The sequence below is a fragment of the Volvox carteri genome, assembly GCF_000143455.1.
Source record: "Volvox carteri f. nagariensis unplaced genomic scaffold VOLCAscaffold_47, whole genome shotgun sequence".
Lineage (NCBI taxonomy): Eukaryota > Viridiplantae > Chlorophyta > Chlorophyceae > Chlamydomonadales > Volvocaceae > Volvox > Volvox carteri.
Genome location: NW_003307590.1, coordinates 200358 through 219411, shown reverse-complemented (window position 1 = coordinate 219411; position 19054 = coordinate 200358). Strand labels below are relative to the sequence as shown.

The 19054-nt window shown below is 57.3% G+C and overlaps 2 protein-coding genes across 2 annotated transcripts; one reads left to right on the top strand and one right to left on the bottom strand.

Moving 5' to 3' along the window:
- Positions 1-439: 439 nt before the first annotated feature.
- Positions 440-8506, bottom strand: VOLCADRAFT_65427 (uncharacterized protein; the record flags this gene model as incomplete). The annotated part of the gene is made up of 20 exons (XM_002954882.1): positions 440-601; positions 831-974; positions 1162-1230; positions 1567-1706; positions 2069-2266; positions 2583-2751; positions 2960-3130; positions 3468-3591; positions 3825-3892; positions 4096-4225; positions 4839-4894; positions 5215-5307; positions 5626-5820; positions 6261-6386; positions 6637-6744; positions 7080-7136; positions 7399-7503; positions 7802-7915; positions 8151-8392; positions 8470-8506. 20 exons carry the CDS (start codon positions 8504-8506, stop codon positions 440-442), a joined length of 2508 nt encoding a protein of 835 aa, XP_002954928.1.
- A 690-nt stretch (positions 8507-9196) lies between these two features.
- On the top strand, positions 9197-18447 carry VOLCADRAFT_118894 (uncharacterized protein; the record flags this gene model as incomplete). The annotated part of the gene is made up of 17 exons (XM_002954935.1): positions 9197-9822; positions 10149-10394; positions 10673-10811; positions 11161-11299; positions 11519-11661; positions 11716-11961; positions 12476-12801; positions 13075-13253; positions 13341-13590; positions 14095-14218; positions 14730-14807; positions 15170-15277; positions 15530-15658; positions 16299-16441; positions 17095-17413; positions 17769-18008; positions 18244-18447. Coding segments are annotated over 17 exons (3639 nt in total), but the record flags the coding sequence as incomplete, so codon positions are not given.
- Positions 18448-19054: the final 607 nt, after the last annotated feature.

Here is a 19054-nt window from a genome sequence, read left to right as displayed (position 1 = left end):
GTAACCTATTCCAATCAAAAGCAAAGCCGCCTCGCCATTTCAACGTCCGGAACGCTGCACTCCCAAGGAAATCACATACACGGGTCACGTATCCTCATCGTTGTTCCAACTGCCTGGCCACCCCAGGTGTTGCCTGCTTCTGAATCCCACCCCCGCTGAACGTTTCCAGGAGACACCCAAGACCCAAATGACACGAGTCTTCCGTCGTCACAGAAACTGCGGCACGTCAGAACCACTTACACACCCACCTGACGGTGCGCCAACACGTACAAATTCGCGGCCGCCAACCGCTGCTTGGCCACCTCCGCTGACGGCACCGCTAGCGGCAAACGGGCACTGGCCTCAGGGGGAAGCGCCTGGAAGAGGGCAGATGAAAGGGCAGGGACGGAGTGCATCGGTGAGATTAGGGAGCGAAGATGTGAATTTGACAGGGTAACAGCTACAGGCGTGTTATTGAGCCAAGTTGAGCTTGCGGAAGCTCTCCTCGAATCCCATGCGTTCTCACCTTCCATGCCGCCAGGAAATCCGGCGCCTCCATGGTCCCTCCCTCCTCCGTTAGCGCGGAGAGGGGCACCGTGTCGTTGAAGTAAAGCACTCCCACCTGCACGTCGTGGAGGAGAGAAAAGGGCCGCCGGCAGATAGGCAGCCAAATTGAAGATGCCTGGGAAGGCAACGGTTACCCCAGCACCGGTCTGCCGTTTGCATGCGAGGCTAAACGTATGGCAATACTGAAGTGCTAAACAGCGCCTATCCCGGTACATGCAGCCCCTCCCCACACACCGCGCGGAGGTGCCCAGTGGGTTGCACACTGGAACACTGGCAGTGCCCACCTGGTTGGTTCGCAGAGCCACCTGCAGTGCGGTGCTGAGCGGTGGCGGGGTGACCTTAGCGGGGTCCACCAGCAGCGGCACGCGCACAGGGGCCAGGCCGCCAGGCGGGATGGCACTGCCGCCCGGGGTAGACAACACTAGCACCTGCACAAGGACAGGGGTGCGCAAACACATTTACATAAGAGGACAGCCGATACGGAAGTAGGGTTAGGCACGGTAAAAGGCAAGCAGGGCACAAGAAAGCATATTATCGACAGGGTCGAACCAGGCAGGACAAAATACATCCGCTGGGTCACGCGCCTGCCCGTCGCCTCGGCGTCCTCATCCTTACCTGGCTGGCAGGGCTGAGTCCAAAGCTGTTGCGGTTGGTCTGAATCATGAGACCGTCCACGGGCGCCAACTGGAGGAGGTGGAACCATGGGCATGGCGGCAAGGGGCGCGTGCTTTGTTCGTACAAGGGTACCGCGAAGGAAGCCATTCCAGGTGAGGTGAAAGAACAGATGCATGCTAACTAGGAACACCCGCGCTGGTGAGAGGCACAGGTCAGTACCAAACAAAGATTTGCGCTTCACCCCGTGCTTTCGCCACCACTGCACATCCTGCCTGACCCCACTGCCATGGCGGTTAGCAAGTTAAATGAGCAAGAATCTCCCATCGGGGCCTCCTGCGTCATTGTCTGGCCTATTTATGGCCCAACGGCCCCTTTCCCGGCCCCACAGTCTGCGTGCTGCCTCACCGTATCATTTCGCAGCGCAAGTTGGTAAACCACCTGGCCGCCTTGCCGCACCAGCCGGCCCTGCACCGACACGCCGCCGGGGTTCGCCAGCAGCACCGGCAGCTGCGACAGCGCCGCAGGGGAGATCCCCGCCGCCGCGGCTGCCGCGGCAGGAGCAGGCGCGGCTAGGGCGGCGAAGGGGTCCGCATCGGCGTAGGAGGGCATGACGGAGGTGCTTGCCGTTGGGCCGCCTAAGCACGGATGATAACACAACCGGAACGCAACGTTAAGAGTAAGATCAGAAGCTGGTGAGGACTCTCAGGACGCTAGCTGCTGATAAGAAGACGTCCTTCGTACAGATTACCCTGCCAAGTGATGCTTCTTCTCGTCAGTATTGGATAGAACTTTTCCTTTTCCAAAGCCGACCTATCGCAGCACATACCTAGGTCCAGGCCGCCCAACAGGTCGTCTAGTCCCCGAGCAGCAGTTGACGCTGGGGCTGCTGGGCCGATTCCGGCGGCACCCGCTGGTACGGGCACCGGCGAAGCGTCTGATAGGTCCAGCAGGTCGCCCACGGAGCTGGCCGCTGCTGCCGCTGCAGCCCCCGCCGCCGCAGCGGCGTTGTTGTCCGATACCATTGTTCCAGGCGTGGCGCCATCCTCCTCCTGTCGGGATGAGTATGGGGCATTAGTGAAGTGGTTGGCTTCTTCGGCTACACCTACTACCGGGCGCCAGAAGCAAGACGGATCATTATCCGCCTCATTATCCGCCTCATTATCCGCCTCATTATCCGCCTCTCACCCCCCGTGTCCCCCGCAATCACGGTACCATAAAAAAACACGTCTCGGGTTCGGCCACTTTGACCCGACAACGACACATTAACCCATTTCTCAACACCTTCCTACAACATACCTAAGACGGCTCCATCACACACATACACACGGCTTTCACCCTAGTTCTGATCCCCCGCCAGGCACCACAACTATTCAGCACCAACGCTCCCACCTCAAATTTGCGGTTGCCCAGCTCCTCGGCACGCGTGACTGCCATGCGCTGCCGGCTGACGAAGGTCTCCGGCGGCCGGTGGTAGACCGCCGCCACGGTGGCCAGGTAGCGCGACACCAGCTGCTCCAACAGCGAGGGATCCAAAGTGGAGGAGTCATCCGCAATGACCGGCTTCTCCGCCAGAACCACATCTTTAGCAGCCTGCAGCAAAAAGGTGAGAACGCGTGGGCTGACGGATGTGGACAGACGGCTGGACGAATTGATGTGCGAATACACGGATTGAGCGGGCTGGGAATTCATTGATACGCTGTTGCGCAAAGTTGCATCTAAATCCTCGGTAGTCTTAATCTTCCTCTTTAATAAACTCCCATGTTGCCCAGCCTCACGCGCACACCCCAGCGGTACCCACCTCCGGGTCCGTGGACAGCAGGCGCCAGTAGATGTAGGCGCGGTCGCGCAGGTCGGGGTTGTCCGTCTCCGTGGTGGCGCACGACAGCACGGCGGAGATCATCTTCTGGGCACTCTCGGTGGGCTTCTTCAGGAACAGTTTTACGGTAGCAGTCAGCAGCTGCAGCTGGACCTACAGGTCAAGGGGATTTCCACACGTGGGCCGCCCGTTTCGTGAGAATCGTCCAGAGATCATGCTCGTTGAGGAGCCGGGAGCACCGTCCCCCTGGACGACACCAACGACATCCCTTTTTCGCCGCCTTTCTGCAACCAAAAGCAGACGTGCAGCACACCCCCAACAAGCTAATAGATGCAATATGCAACCCCCGTGTAACCAACCATAGCGCACATAGGTATAATGGTAGTCAGCGGGCATACATGCATGCATATATGCACAAATACATACATGCATACATACATACCACAGTCAGCACACCCATAACCCTATGAGTGTAAGCGCGGACACATACCATGGCGGTCTCCTCGGGAAAGGTCTCCAGGAAGGCCTCCAGCAGCTCATCCGCGTTGTCAATGCGGTCAGCGTACTCGCCGATGATCCAGACCATGCTGCTCTTCGCCTCCGGCTCGTCCAGACTGCACGCGCGGGTTCGTGCGGTGTATGGCAAAACGCCTAATTAAAACTAGCATGCCGCTTAATTGGCGTGGCTTTTGTGTGAAAGGTGACCCAAGGGACGCGGGCTGCCGCGTTCCAGCCATATCCCCAGCGTCCATGCGTCCAAAAATTCCCGCGCGGACAACCTATAGACTCCCTTGCCTGACTGAACGAACGATCCTCCATGCGGGTGACCCGTCGGCGATGCCCCTACCTGTCGAGGTTGTCACACAGCGCGGCGATGATGGACTCGTACTGGTTGGGGTAGCGCCGGAAAATATCCTGCAACGAGGAGGACCGGGAGGCACCGGTGAGGACCACGGAAGATGCACGGGAGACCGTCGCAGATTCGCGCCCTGTTTGGATTGAGCAGCATACCAACTGCATACCCATCAGGACGTGGTGGCAGCGGACGTGGCAGCGACCGCTCCCGGCAATAGCTCAAGTGAAGAAAAGCATGCACACATGATGGACGCTCTCCTTACCTTGATGACGATGATGGCCTCCTGCACCACGTAGCTGACCTTCGTCTGGATCAGCTCCAGCAGCACATTGATGCACCGCTCCGTGGCCTTCTCCAACGCCACGGCACAGCGACCAATGGCACGAACGGACCTGAGGGAGCGACGTTTCGGACGGGTGAGGGTTGGGCTGTCGGCTCAGCAACGGCGTAGGGTTTACTACGGATATCGGTCGCGTGCAAAGGCATGCTCCTATGTTGTCATCATGTGGGAAAAGACATTATCATGATGACAGATATGTCGCTGAGAGCTGCAAACGAGAGCGCGCCAGGATATCAAGGATGCATTTGGCAGACACGGAAAAAAGTACAGTCCTGGAGAATCCACCCGTGCAGGGCCTGCGCTGCGTTGCACGCGGCAGAATGTATAGGTGAGCAGTCGAGCTTAGTGCACGCCCGCTGGCACCGGCTGGCCAGCGCGCAGCAAGGTAGATGGCAGTAGAAAGGTGGGCCTCCATCCACGCTGCGATCCAAGCGCAGGGCTGTTCGCCTCCGGAGCAAGCGCTGCTCCGAGCTGACAACGCACATCAGCTGCTTTGGCTTTGAAACAAACTGGGTCGAAAACCTGAAAACACCCTACGGGCGGAGCCTTTGGTTCCAGATGCCTCTTCTCTCGATTTACCTCGCCCTGCGCCCTCCTCCTCCAGGCATCCCACAAACGGATGCGGGGTGTACGCACTGCACTTCCCCAATATCGCCCAAACCTACTTCCGCACGAAGTCCACGTCCACCTCCTGTGCATACTCCTTCAGCTCCAGCAGAACCTATGAAGCGTTGGTTTGGGAAAGGGTGCGCGGGAGGGGCCGTCAGCATGCGACATGGTAGGCCAGGCAACAGAGAAGTTACAAGGACACAGTGGGGTGCAAGCCAAGAGCGACTGTACTGTACGATGACCCGAACACCTCAATTCTTGCATTGCTAGAGCGCACACTTGGGATGCTTGCATGGGCATAACCCAGGTTCGGCTGCGGTGTTCGAAGCCCGAACAACCGGCAATGCACAACCTTGACACGCACGCCCGCAACCCCAATACAACAGGTTCAGGAATCCCCACCTGGTGGCTGTGTCCATCCTGATATCGCACCTGGTCGATGTTCTTGTCAGACGCCAGGCGGATCATAATCTCCAGCTTCTCCATCTTGACGTACAGCGGGTCGTTGTACTTGCAGAAGAACACCTGCACGAACAGCAACCGATGGCCAATATAATGCATACGAGACTATGCCTTAGCTCAATCAATCTTTTCTCTCGCATTCTTCTAATATTAGTAACTCAATACCCAGACCTTGAGGAAGCTCACGAACTCGACATAGCTTCAGGTGTGGGAAGCTTGGCTAACCCTCCGCCCAGTCCCCCCCACCAATTCGCCTCACTTCGCTCGCTATCCCAGAGCACCAACTTTCCCCTAGACGACTCACCTGCGGCCCTCCCTTTAAATAGCAGCCTCATCCGTCCCAATGTCCACTTCATCATTCCTTCCAGCTCTCCCTCTCACCTTAACCTCGTTGGCCAAAATAGCAGGCCGCCGCTGCACAATGAGGTTGATGTTCCGCAGGGCCACGTACTGCACCTCGGGCTCCGCCGCCAACAGCGTCACGAGCGGCGGGGCCATCTTCTTGCTCCACGTCTTAATCGTCTCCTCGCCGCCTCCGGGCCCCAGCGCCACCACGTCCATACAGCGCAGAATCACCTGTGCGTAGAATAACCATATCAGGAATTCACCAAGGCGTCGTGGGGTGTCAGACAAACCCGTGTGATCCATGTGAGGACGGCTCCCTAGATCCCGCGCACCCATTGCCATGCAAGGCGTCCTTCTGCCAGGATAACACGTGTACCTGTCCATGCGTCCTTCTACCACATGCTCATGTTAGTGCTGAGAGATGCTAGAGATGCTAGGGTCTGTGCGATGCTGTGTCTTTTTCACAGCACGGTCCACCGGGCAACTCCTTCGAGACCCCCATCACCACATCACAACACCAGGACCACCACAAGTCAAAGTACACGTGTAGCTGCTGCTGTTACTGCGCCTAACGTTCCCGTCCCACAGCAAGCATGCAGCCCCAGCATGCTCATCATCCGTGCTGGCATGCAGCCCCTGGACGTCTCCATGCTGAAACCCAGCATTATCACCTTCACCGCCGACAGGACCACTGCCGAGTTGACGTGCTGCAGGCGCGGCAGGACGCGCTCCGCAATCTTTTCCGCGTCCCTTGGGTCCCGAGTGTCGTACGCCGCCAGCGAGTCCAAAATGAATACCTACAGGGGCGCCGAGGCGGTGCCCATGTCGCAGGCATAACACACAGGAGTCACGCGCCTGGACACATCTGAAGGCATCGTGCTGCAGGCCCGAAGTCACAACCCAGTTTGCGTCCACGGTTCCCAATCCAGGGCGATAATTGGGGCCATGGGCCAACACCGCACGGCCAGGACCCCACCAGCCTAACGAAGGTCCAGTCCAGCGCTTCCCTCATTCCACACACAGCCCCTAAATGCCACCACAGCCCACCTGGCCCCACTCCGTGCACTCGTTCAGCGCCGCCAACAGCTTGTTGAGCGTCTGGGAAGTCATCTGCAGCAGATCCTTCCCGCCGCTGCCTGCCAACTCCTGGATTTCCTGCACTCGCAGACATCCCGGAATACGGCAACTGTTTCGGGTGGTGTGGCATACTATGAAGCGGCCCAAAGATGCTCCGGCAAATCCCAATGGTCGGTCATGCCAAAAAACCTCTAAGTCGCCCTCAACCGATACATGCGGACTGCCAAGAACCGCAGGAGCCCCCCTTGCGCGTCCTTGCACCATGCTATGCACATGCGTCCGCCTGTACCTGGGTAGGTGGATAAATGGGCCAAGGCCGAACCCAAAATTGGCCAACAAAATCCGTAAGAAACGTTGCGATACATACAACCCGCTGGGGAATGCCTTGTGCGCCAGGCACACCCGACACCCACCTGCAGCGCTGCCAACGCGTTGGCCACCACCATGGGATTGGCATCGCTGAGCATTTCCTGTAGACATTCGGTGGGGAAACGGGCAAAGTAAGGAAAGGAACAAACAGATAAACAGATTACCGCAAGCAGACTGCCTGGCCCCTAGTACTGTGGGCCTGCCCTGCAAGACAGTTACCCAAACGACAGTGCCCAAAGCATGACGCATGACCACAAGGCGCTTTGGGGCAGCAGATCGTTCCAAGCTGCTGGCGCATACGCCCCTAATGTATGAGCAGTCTTTTAGTACAACACACCAGCCCAAGCAAACTCAGGGCCCCACCCTCAGCATGTCCAAGAAGCCACGATCCTCCACCAGCTCTGGGTTGATGTCATACAGCTTAGCCACGCATATCGCCGCCGTTTTGCGCACGTACGGATCATCATCCTGAAAAACAGGCATGCCGGTGAGTCAAATTATTTGTCACAAGGCTTGAGCGCTCGCTATCTTTTATAATCGGAGCTGCTGACGCGGATGAAAGCCCGTACCTTCCCCCCCATGCAAGCCTATGTGCATACAACCTGGCATCGCAGTCCTTGATTCAATCTGGGTCAACCTCACAGTACACCCAATGCAACCTGGCGCCGTGTGCCAAAACATGTGCCCGTACGTTCCAAGGGCAGTAGGATGGCGGTGCGGAGGGCTTTCTGGTCGGATGAGAGCCTGTTAGGGAAGCCATCCACACCTTAAGACAACGCTGCAGGGGATCGCACAGGTACTCGGTGATCTTGTCCACCCGAATGCAACCCATTGTCCGCACAGCCAGCGCACGGATGAGGGGATTTGGGTCTTGAGAGTCCTGGGGGGGCGCATGGAGGGGATCGCAATTGCCAGCGTCGCAGTTGGAGAATCAGGATTAGTAGCGGTAGTGGTGCTTCAGCACTATTCAGTGCTGCAACCTGGGTATGACCCAGAAAATGTCAGAGCCTTTGGCCTGAAAGGCTCCAAGAGGAGTAATGGCAAGAATGCCTGGCCCACATGCCTGCTCACACCCATCCAGGCCGTCCAGTTTCCCTCCCCGAAGTTGCCAGCACCTTCACGAACGTGTTGACAGCCATAATCGCCAAGTCCGGTTGTGTCTTTGCATAGTTGATGAGGTAAAGGTAGACGAGTTTCTTAAGCTCCAGGTCATCGGTTTGCATGCAGTTGACGACGTCGGGGAAAAGCATCGACACATCCTTTCCCACTGTCATAGCCGCGATGACCTTCTTCACAGCATCCTTCTTCTTGGGCCTATCGAGGCTCCTGAGCTCTTCTTTGAACTCATGGATCTCACCTGCCGATCACAGACAGAGGCCCAGCCAGTGATCGCGCGAAAAGTAACACACTTCTCCATCTCCCAACGCTTCCTACCTCTTTTAGTTGTAGAGAAATATTTTCCGTCGGACATTTTCCGGGTGCACCCGGCCTACAATATCCTATAGGGGCCCCCGGCCCCTGTACAAACTGCTCACTTCCAGAACAGCAATGCGAAAACGTTAGCTAGATGTACGCAATTGCCAAAACAATAATAGTAACGTATTGGGGTTGCATCGGCAGGTTCTGTTGCAGCGTCGTCTACGGTAAATGGACGACTCCGTTAAGTTTGCAGCGAGGGAGCCTACAATTGTTTGAATTGGAAAACCAGAGAATGCAATATTTGTTCAGTGGGACCATAAATCAGGTTAGGACTAACTTAGGGAAGCTGGCCATGTGTTCCGTAGCCCTTTGCAACTACCTCTGCACCGATTCGAGCAAGCAGCTCTAAACAGACCCTGAGTCTGCACATGTACATTTCATGTATCCATAATATGAAAATTTAGCACCATCTGTCGCTGGTCCTGGTTGCACAGGGAAATTCGATGGTCATTCAAGGACCGTCAACACATACGCGCCTTCGACAAACACATCACAATTATCCACCCGAATAGACATCGATGTCAAGCGGCCTCCAAAAATAGCTGCTTGCGTGAGGCTGCGCTTTCCGACACGACCCGCGGGACGGCCGCCGCCACCGCACTCTGAAACTAAAAAGGCCCCCCGGCAGGCACTCAGCTGAACTCCTGCCCTGGACATTCACACAAAAAACATCCAGTTTCAAATGCCACTGCAGCGCATCCCGAACTCGTCAGCTACAGGATCGCCGACAGGCGCACTCAACCGTCTCCTGGTCGCAATCGTCCTTCTCGGGAAGCTGCTGCTGGGCACATGCCCGGCCGACGCCGTACATTCCACCTCCTTCAGCCTCCGTCATCTTCACGCCACAGACAACTCCACCCCGCCAATCCCCGCCAACATCTCCCAAAGCCCTCCCGCCGCAACCGCCGCCACTGACGCTACCTGCAACTGCCTAGGAAGCTGTTGCTGCCTCTTCCTCCCTTCACAGTACGCCAATGACACCGCAAGCGCACACTCCTGCAGTCCTTGGATTTACGCCGCCGCGCAGCTGGCAGCAGCAGATGCCTCGGCTGTGTGCGCAGCGGCGATGGGGATGGGTACACAGCCGCTGGCGCAGCAGTCGTGGCGCAGGCAAACCAACGTCGCCGCAGGCACCGTCAACACGCTGGATCTATCCGGCCCCGCCGGGCCATCATGGAGCTTATCCAATGCCAACGGTAGCGTGACACTGGGGTCGGTGGCGGTGCCCGGCTACGCGCTTGCGGCGCTGTGGGACGCCGGTCTGTTGGGGGCACCCGCCGGGGATCGCAAGAGCGACCCGCTGTACAGGTGAGAGAGGCGTCGGCCAGGGAGTCTGGTGTCAACCGCCAACGACCAACTGATTACTGAGGGCTGAAAAGCCGAGTTTATAGGAGTGGTTTTTTCACGCGTCAAAAATGCCAAAGATGCGGCTGGTGTAGGGGGCTCGACTTACGCTCGTCCTACTTTGTGTCAAACTGGTGGCTGTACGGCGCCGTACAGCCAAGGCGGATGCCCGGCGTTGTAACAGACCGTGCAATGGTGCGCGTCGACAGCGTTGCCCACTGGCGCGGCGAAGAGAAATGCAATTTCGAATGTAACGTGTAAGACATGTACGACATGTACGACGTGTACAGGTTCAATGAACTTGAGTTTCGCTGGGTTGCGATGGACACTTGGACGTTCTCCACGACCTTCACGCTGCCGCCGACACCCGGTACGGCAGCGGCGCCGGCTGCGGAAGGCGCCGGTGGCGGCGCCGGCGGCGGCGGGGTGGTGGGCGCCGACGGCTGCGGGTGGGATCTGGTCCTGGATGGGGTGGATACGGTGGCGGATGTACTGCTCAACGGTCAGATGCTGTCCCAGCTCAAGAACTTTCACAGGTGTGCGTGCGTCTGTGCGTATGTCCGTATGTGTTGGATTAGGAGTTATTTCGATGGTTTTCTGTATGTATTTATGTGCGCATGTGTATATGTATGTATGTATGTGTATATGTATGTATGTATGTATGTATGTATGTATGTATGTATGTATGTATGTATGTATGTATGTATGTATGTATGTGTATATGTGTATATGTATGTATATGTATGTATGTATATACTACGTGACGCACGCTCCTAGGATGAGGGCTTCGATGTGTACGTTCTGCTGTGTACAGATCGTACCGACTGGACGTACGGCAAATACTACAGGCGGCGGACCAAGATGCCAACAATTTGTCCATCGTCATACACCCGGCGGTGCCGTACATACGACAGAAAGCGGCAGCCTATCCGTACCCACTGCCGTCCAATACGGTACGTGCGTGCGTGCGTTTTTCCGCGAAGCTGTTTTGTTAGCGGTGCCTGTTTTGGCAATGCTGAGTCTTTGTGCTCTTCGGGATGGCCTGTTGGGGCACCGAGGCGAGCTGTCATGTGACATCACATACACACATACACACATGCACACATACACACACACTCTTTATAACGCCGGCGGAAACAGTGGTGATGGGGGAGATAACGGTCATGATAACGATGATGATCATAACGATGACAGCAATCCAGGCAACGGTGGTGGAAACAGCGGCGGTGGGAAAGAATATATAGCTGCTGTTTATTCTACTTGACTTCGCGTACATGTGCGCGTGTATCTGCCCCCGCTCAGGCTCCGGGCTCTTTCGGCCAATTCGCCTTCGTACGCAAGCCAGCATCCGATATGGGTTGGGATTGGGGACCCGCATTCGCACCCGCTGGCGTACACGGCGCCGTACGGCTGGTGCGGTACTGCGCGCCGTACATGACAGGTACGGCATTGCCGTGGCGCGTGTCTCCTCACGGCACCTTTTCCCGCGTGGGCTGCGGCCTGCGATTCCGTGTGCGTGCGTATGTATGTATTTGCCTTGTATGTGTATGTGTATGTGTACGTGCTCTGTCGACTGACCTCTTCGATCCCGCTTCTGTTCTAAGCTCGTCACCTCCGCCATAGCTGCTGTTACCACCGCCCTTCCGTCTCCACTACACAGGGCTTCACGTGGTACAGCAAGTGCATCGTACATCCCCCCCCGGCGGCGCCGCCGACGACGACGGCGACGGCGCCCGAAGCGGCGGCGACGGCGGCGGCAACGATTCGCAATCCGGTGCGATCAGCCTGGTGCTGGAGGCTGAGGTGTGGTCGCCCCCGCTCCCGCCCCCGCAACCGTCAGCCCCGCCTGCCGTACAGTCGCAGGAACAGCAACTCGACATGGGGGCATCATCACCGCCGGGATCGTCGGCGAACGACTTCGAAGCGGCAGCGTCGATCCCAGCGGCAGCGACGGTGGTGATTGAGCTTTGGGATCCGTACGGTGACGGCGACGGCGGCGGCAGCGACGACGGATCGCGGCGCGTCCTGGGCCGGGTTGAGGAACCCCTAGGTCAGCAGTCCCCTGGGATAACTGTCGGAGGGACACAGTTCGTGCGGCTGCAGGTGAGTGTGTGCGACACCGCCACTTTTGTAGCTCCGGAACCATTTTCCTTCCGATTTCCATTCTGCCGGTTGTTTAGAACGATCCGCGACCGTCCTGGTGCCTCATCTCATGTCGGAATGGGATTGGATGTACGTCCGCGGTTCCTGAGCCTCCTGGCTCGTCTGGGCCTCTTACGGGCTCTTGCAAGCTTGTCGCATCAAGCTTGTCGCATCAAGCTTGTCGCATCAAGCTTGTCGCATCAAGCTTGTCGCATCGCAGCGCGTATCGCATCGAGTACCGCATCGAGTACCGCACCGCGCGCATCTTATTTTTTTGAAAACGGATACAGGAGCTCTTAACAGCTCTTTTGAATATCCTTTCTTTGATTACTTCCTTTTTTAAAAAGAAGGCAGATTATGTTCCCGTGTGCCATTCTGCAGTGTCGTCAAGTTCTTTTATTTTTTTTTTGCGGATGATAACTATAAACTACCTAAAGAATACCTGTGCGTGCCGTACTGGTCCTCCCCTTGGCAGATGGACCTGGACGCCACGGCGGTACGGCTGTGGTGGCCAGTGGGTTTCGGAGCCCAACCGCTGTACACCCTGGCAGGATGGGTGCAACAACAGCAACAAGGCCAACAAGAACCAGAAGAACAACCACAACCGCCATCGCCACTGCCAGGTGGACAGCAGCAGCAGCAGCAGCAGCAGCAGCAACAGGCTCCCCGCTCTGAGGAGAAGCTGCTGCAGGCGGAGGCGGGCACTGGCGCAAATTGGGACACGGCAGTGGGAAGCAGCGGCGGCGGTGGTTCGGGCTGGCGCACGGCTTTTGGCGGCCAACGTCAACCGCACATTCGTAGGTGTGTGTGGAAAAAGGGGGGATGACCGATGAGGAAATGTTTTACACCGCTAAACACCGCTAAACACATGCTTTGCTATGGCGGCTTTCCACACAAATGGTGGGAGACTTCAGGGATTTTGAATCCTGGTCCTGCCGGTGTACTGCATCTCGCCTAATAACACACATCCCCTTTCTCCAAATTTCCCCCCCACCCCGCCTTCCGCCCGCCTCCCGCCCTTCTCTTTCCGCCTTATCCCCCCCGCCTTATTCCCCCCGGCTTCCCGCCTTCCAGACGTGTGGGGTTTCGTACAGTGGAGCTCGTGACGGTGCCGCTGGATGACGTCATGGCAGAGTTGGTCGACTTAGGATCCGGCACCGAAACCAAAGGCGGGACGACTGGAACTGGGTCAGTCAACACATCGGGCCCCCCGGGCCGCCCCCCCGGCTCCGCGACATCTTCATTCCCGCAAGGTGGGCTCCTCATCTCCCTAACACCATATTCATGTATTGGCCGTTGACAGTTGACCGTTGGCCGTTGACCGTTGCCCCTATCCGCAGCTCCAAATGAGACGTTTTTCCTGCGGGTCAACGGCCAACCGTTATTCGCTCGAGGTGCCAACGTGATACCGCTCCACATATTACACACAATGACACCCACCATCGCAAGAAGCAGCGCCAACAGCAGCAGCAGCAGCGCCAACGGCACAGACCCATGGGACGTTGGGAGGGCGAAGAAGGAGCAGCAGGAGGGGATAGCTGGGCTGCTGGCGGCGGCACTGGGGTCGGGAATGAACATGTTGCGAGTGTGGTGAGTGGGCAGTGGGGAGCTGGAGCTGGGGATGGGTTGAGGGATGGTGATGATGGTGATGATGGTGATGATGGTGATGGTGATGGTGATGGTGATGATGATGATGATGATGATGATGATGATGATGATGATGATGATGATGATGATGATGATGATGATGATGGTGATGATGGTGATGATGGTGATGATGGTGATGATGGTGATGATGGTGATGATGGTGATGATGGTGATGATGGTGATGATGGTGATGATGGTGATGATGATAATGATAATGCTGCTGCTGCTGCTGCGGCTGATGATGATGATGAGAAATCGAACGCAAACGGGCCAGGAGTGGTCTCCACGGCTGCGACTACGAGCTTGCACCTCTCCTCCCCATAAGTCTCTTCCTCCTCCGCCGCCTTCGGTGCCGCCTGCCCGCCTACCCTTGCTGTGTGTGTACGTACTGCGGCGACGGCGACGGCGACGGCGACGGTGGTGGCGACGGTGGTGACGCCCGCGCAGGGGTGGCGGGCGTTACCAATTGGACGAGCTGTACGACATGGCTGACGGCGCGGGTTTGCTGATATGGCAGGAGTTTATGTTCGCGTGCAACCCCTATCCCAACACGCTGGACATGAATGCAGAGGTGAATGAAGGGAATGAAGGGAATTCTGTAGTCCTGGTGACCGGGAATCCTTAACCCCCTCCTCTCCCCCCTCCTCTCCCTCGGGCCGCACCCGCACGCAAGATGCCGCGCTGCAGTGCAACACTGGAGCTCTCTCCGCTTTGACAACCCCCCCAAAATATCACCTTCGTGTTCACTCTGTTCTCCGTGTGGGCCGCTTCTCCGCTATCTCCTAGCTGCTGTTTGTTATCTAAAGAGAGAGAGAGAGAGAGAGAGCCATGCATCCATCCATCACCTCTTTGCAAGCAGCCCTTTGCTTCTCTTTGCTTCTTCTGGTTCCGCTCCTGTCTTTACGCGTTCTCACTTATTCGCGCACCCATATCACAGCACACAACCCTCCACTTGGTTGCCCATCGACCAGTCCTTTTTTCACGCACAAGCGCTAAAACATCCACATACATACGTACATACATACGTACATACATACGTGGGTTTGGAAATGTACCCCGGGGACACCCCGCTGGATCTACAGGTACAGCATGAGGCTGCGGAGCAAGTACGGCGTCTGGCCGGGCACCCGTCAATTGCAATTTGGGGCGGGAACAACGAGGTGAGATGGAGGTTGGAGGTGGTTGGGAAGTTGGTTGCGGTTGATGCTTAAGAGGCCTGGATTGGAGAGGATGGTGGCGCTGTGTTGTCTGCCTGTATGTATGTGCTCACGTGCTGTTGTCTCCCCGTGTCGCGGCTTGAAGGTGTGAAGGTTCTGCCGTACCCCCGCCGACGTGATGGAATAGCCGTGTTCGCTGGTACGGCTATTCCCACCCCCCTGCCTTCACTCCTTCGTTCTTAAGGGAGAGGAGGGAAGCGTCCTTGTGGCGACGTGGGAGCTGTGGCGTGTGTGTTTTTCGTGACGTGGCACGGCGCGGCACGCCACGCCGTCTCACATCCTCTTCAACTGCTCCGTTGTCGCAGGTTGAGACAAGCTTCGACTGGTTTGACGAGACACGGGCCAACAGGCCGCTCTACGTCGCGGACTTTGTGGCGCAATTCGTGGAGCTTTTAGGGGGTGTACTGCAGCAGGTACGGCGGTAAAACGGTATTGCGGTACACCAGCGGAGTGAGAGCGTCCTTCCAGGCCTTCACATAATGCTTATGTTGTACTTATGTTGCCGGCACCCCCACGCTAAGAGAAGCTTCATGTACTAAGTTTTAGTTTAACAATTATTAATAAGCCGAATTATCATCACCGGCCGCTTCGATGATTGGCACGTACCGGTCGCAAAACACACGCACACGCACACGCACCAAAACACACACGTGGCCCCCCTGCAGTTGGACCCCGGTCGACCTTACGTGGACAGCTCTCCCTCCTCGGGGCTGTACTCCCGGCTGCCGTACATCAAGCGCTGGGGCAACGCTGGGGATCAAGCCGCCGGTGATGTGCACTACTACAACTATAAGGTCGGTTGGCGGTTGACGGTTAACTTTCCTTTTCGTCGGTTCGTCGGTTCGTCGTTTTTTTGTTTATATTGATTTTTTGTTAATGTAGTTTTGTCGGTTGCCTGGAGAGCCGCTCCCAATAGACAGAGCAAGACAAAGTGCTGCACTACCCATACCAGGTAATCTATATTGCGCGAACCCAGTTCCCGATTGCCAGTCGAACTGGAGAACAGGACATGTTATGAGATGTGCGTGAGATGAAGGACAGAAGGGAAGGAGGGAAGTGCTGGAGCAGTTGGCAGTTGGATGGGCTGCTGGAGTTGCGGAGTGTGGCGATGAGCTGAGCCATAAATAGATATTCCAAAGGGGGTCGAAGAAAAGAGTGAGAAAGCCGCGCGGCCACACAGCAATCAATGCAGCATATGAGCGGAAGCAGCAGCGTGCGCCGCACAGCATATGCACACACACCGCAACCCCTACGGCATATAACAGGTTTGGTAACCGACCGCCGTACAGCAGCCACAAAACCCAACAGGTCGCTTCGGTTGGGTAACCGACAGATTTCGCGATATGGCGCGGCTGTGTAGACAACCGTACAGACAACACACACACATACGCATACACACCCAATCACTCAAAACCCCCGTCCACCCACGACCAGGACGACTGCTTGGATCCAGGCATCTATCCCATGGCCCGCTTCGTGTCTGAGTACGGCTACCAGAGCTTCGCGTCGTACGAGGTGATACGGCAGTACGGTGAGCCGTCGGACTTTATGCCTCTGTCCGAGTTCATGAGACACAGGTGAGATGGGGGAGTGGAGTTGCCGGTGTGGGCGGCGGCGACGGTGCCGACGAGAATCCGAACCCCCTTCTCCCGAGGGGGATTCCTGAAGGTTGTGCCTGATCAGGCAACATTCAAGGGATGCTGAAGTGTGCCTGAACAGGCACATCCGAGGAAGCATCGCCTCGACAGGCAACATCTTGGAAGGCATTGCCTGCACAGGCAGCATCCGGGGATGCTGGTAGCGTGTGCTTGAACAGGCAACATCCTCCGCGTCATTAGGCAACCCACAGCCTTCCTTCTCCGTCCGCCTTGCTTCCCCGGGACACCCCGCGTCCCTGCCATCAACCACTTCGCTACACACTGTGCAGTCGTCAGCTCAGCAATGGGTTGCCACCATCACGATTACACCACCACCACCACCACCACCACCGCCACCACCACCGCCACCTTTACCACCGCCAAAACGACAATTCCAAACATAGCACCACATCACAATGCAACGGAGTACGACGCACGTACGGTAGGTGCACAACGAAGTACTGTACGATTTGTAACGACTGGTGTACTTGGTGTACATCACAATGCATGCACGAGTTCTTGAGTTGCGTTACCCTCCGAAAGTGTAACACATGTAATACATGTACGATACGTACGACATGTACCTATGGTAGGCAGCGCCACCCCAACGGGGAGGCCGAGCTCATTGCCTCGCTGACGTCACACTTCCGTCAGCCGCCCGGGGGGTGGGCACCCGGGGGCGGCGGCGGCGGCGTGTCCTCTGCCGCGGCTGCAGTGGCGGCGGCGGCGGCGATGGCCAGGGCGGCGAGGGCGGCCAGGGCAGCGATGGTAGGCAAGCAGCTGCAACAGCAACAGCAACAGCAGCAGCAACAGCAGCAGCAGCAGCAACAGCAGCAGCAACAGCAGGATGAGGCGAACAACACAAAGGTCGATCCATTGCACCTGTACAAGGCATGGATATATCAATTGCAGGTATGTGTTTGGGTGTGTTTGGGTGTGTTTGGGTGTGTTTGGGTGTGTTTGGGTGTGTTTGGGTGTGTTTGGGTGTGTTTGGGTGTGGGGGCTCCTAGCATCCCTTTTTGTGGGGCGGAAGGCGACGTACCTCAACAAATACACACAAAACTACATCTGCATGAGAGGAGGAGGGAGGGAGGAAAAGATGGAGGGAGGGGCAGAGGGTTCGTTTCTTCGCCGTACCCTGCCGTACCCCACATCGAAACCCCGAAGATCCCCCCAACAACTTCATTCTTCAGTACTTCCAGTACCTACAGTTCATTCCTGTGTGCGTGTGTATGTGTATGTGTGTGTGTTTTATGCCCCACCGCAGACTCAGCAAGCGCTGTGTTACTCAACCGCAATCGGCCGCTGGCGTTCACTTCGCTCCGACCCACGGGTCATGTCCATGGGAGTGCTGTACTGGCAACTCAATGACATCTGGCCCGGATACAGCTGGTCCTCCCTGGACTACGGCGGCAGTTGGAAACCGTTGCACTCGATTGTACGGCGGACGTTTGCGCCTGTGACGATTGTGGCGTCGTATTATAAGCGTCGGAGCGGAAATGTCACGGTGGGTAGGTCGGGCTGAAGCAGGATGGTGGTGCTGGTGGGGAGTCCCGTGGGGCACTGGGGCAACTGCAGGGGCGAATATTCGGTTGTTAACTGCTCCAACGGTCTTTGTGGCGGGTGCTCGTCCTGATCCAATACACCTTCCGTCCCTCCCCCGCCGTTTCGGTGTCCTCCGTGTTTATCTCCTGATGTAATGAAACCCCCCAACACCGTCGCCCCGCCTCGCTCGCCGTCAGGCGTACGTCATCAACGACGGACCGCAAGAGGTTGCCGTACAGCTCATCGTGACGGTTATCTCCCTGGCGCCATGCCCTGCTGTCGCTGGCGGCGGCGGCGGCGTTGCCGCCAATACCAGCCGTACTACCGGGGGCGGCGGCGGCGGCGGCAGTGTCTCGGGCAGCGGTGGTGGCTGCAGCGGCGACGCGGCGGGGGAGGCGCGGGTATGTATGTATGTATGTTTTGAAAAACACCTGTCCTTGATGTTGGCAGGGGGCTTCGGAAATGAGGGGGGCAGTGTTAGGGAGGCTGCGACCCCCATGTGGTGCACGGGGGCACCAGAGGCCGAGCGAACCCCCAGAGGTGAATGGAAGCTTCTTGGAGCTATTTTGGCGGGTTCGGGGGAATCATCCATCTTCTTTCCCTCCCTCCGTACCTTCACCTCATTTTGCTAATTGCAGCTACCAGCATACAGGCCAGCCGCACAGCGCCGTGCTGTGGCGTCTCAGCCCGCTCACGTCAGCCCACTCCTGCCGCCACTCCTATCTCGGCCCACTCCAAACGTACGGGCTTCGTGTACGAACTGCAATGTACGATCACATCTTGTCCTGCTCCCTAACTGTCCTCTCCTCCTGCCACGCCGCGCACTCTGCTTTATTGCCGCATGTACCGCCGTACTTGCCGTACACACCTGAACACAGTACGTCGTACAAAACCTGACGGCGCCGCCCCAGCGGAGCATATCCGTCCTGGACGCCCCGGCGGCGCAGGTCCTGACGGCGCTGCCGGGTTGCTCCGAGACCAGCTGTGTCGTACGGCTCCAGCTGCGCG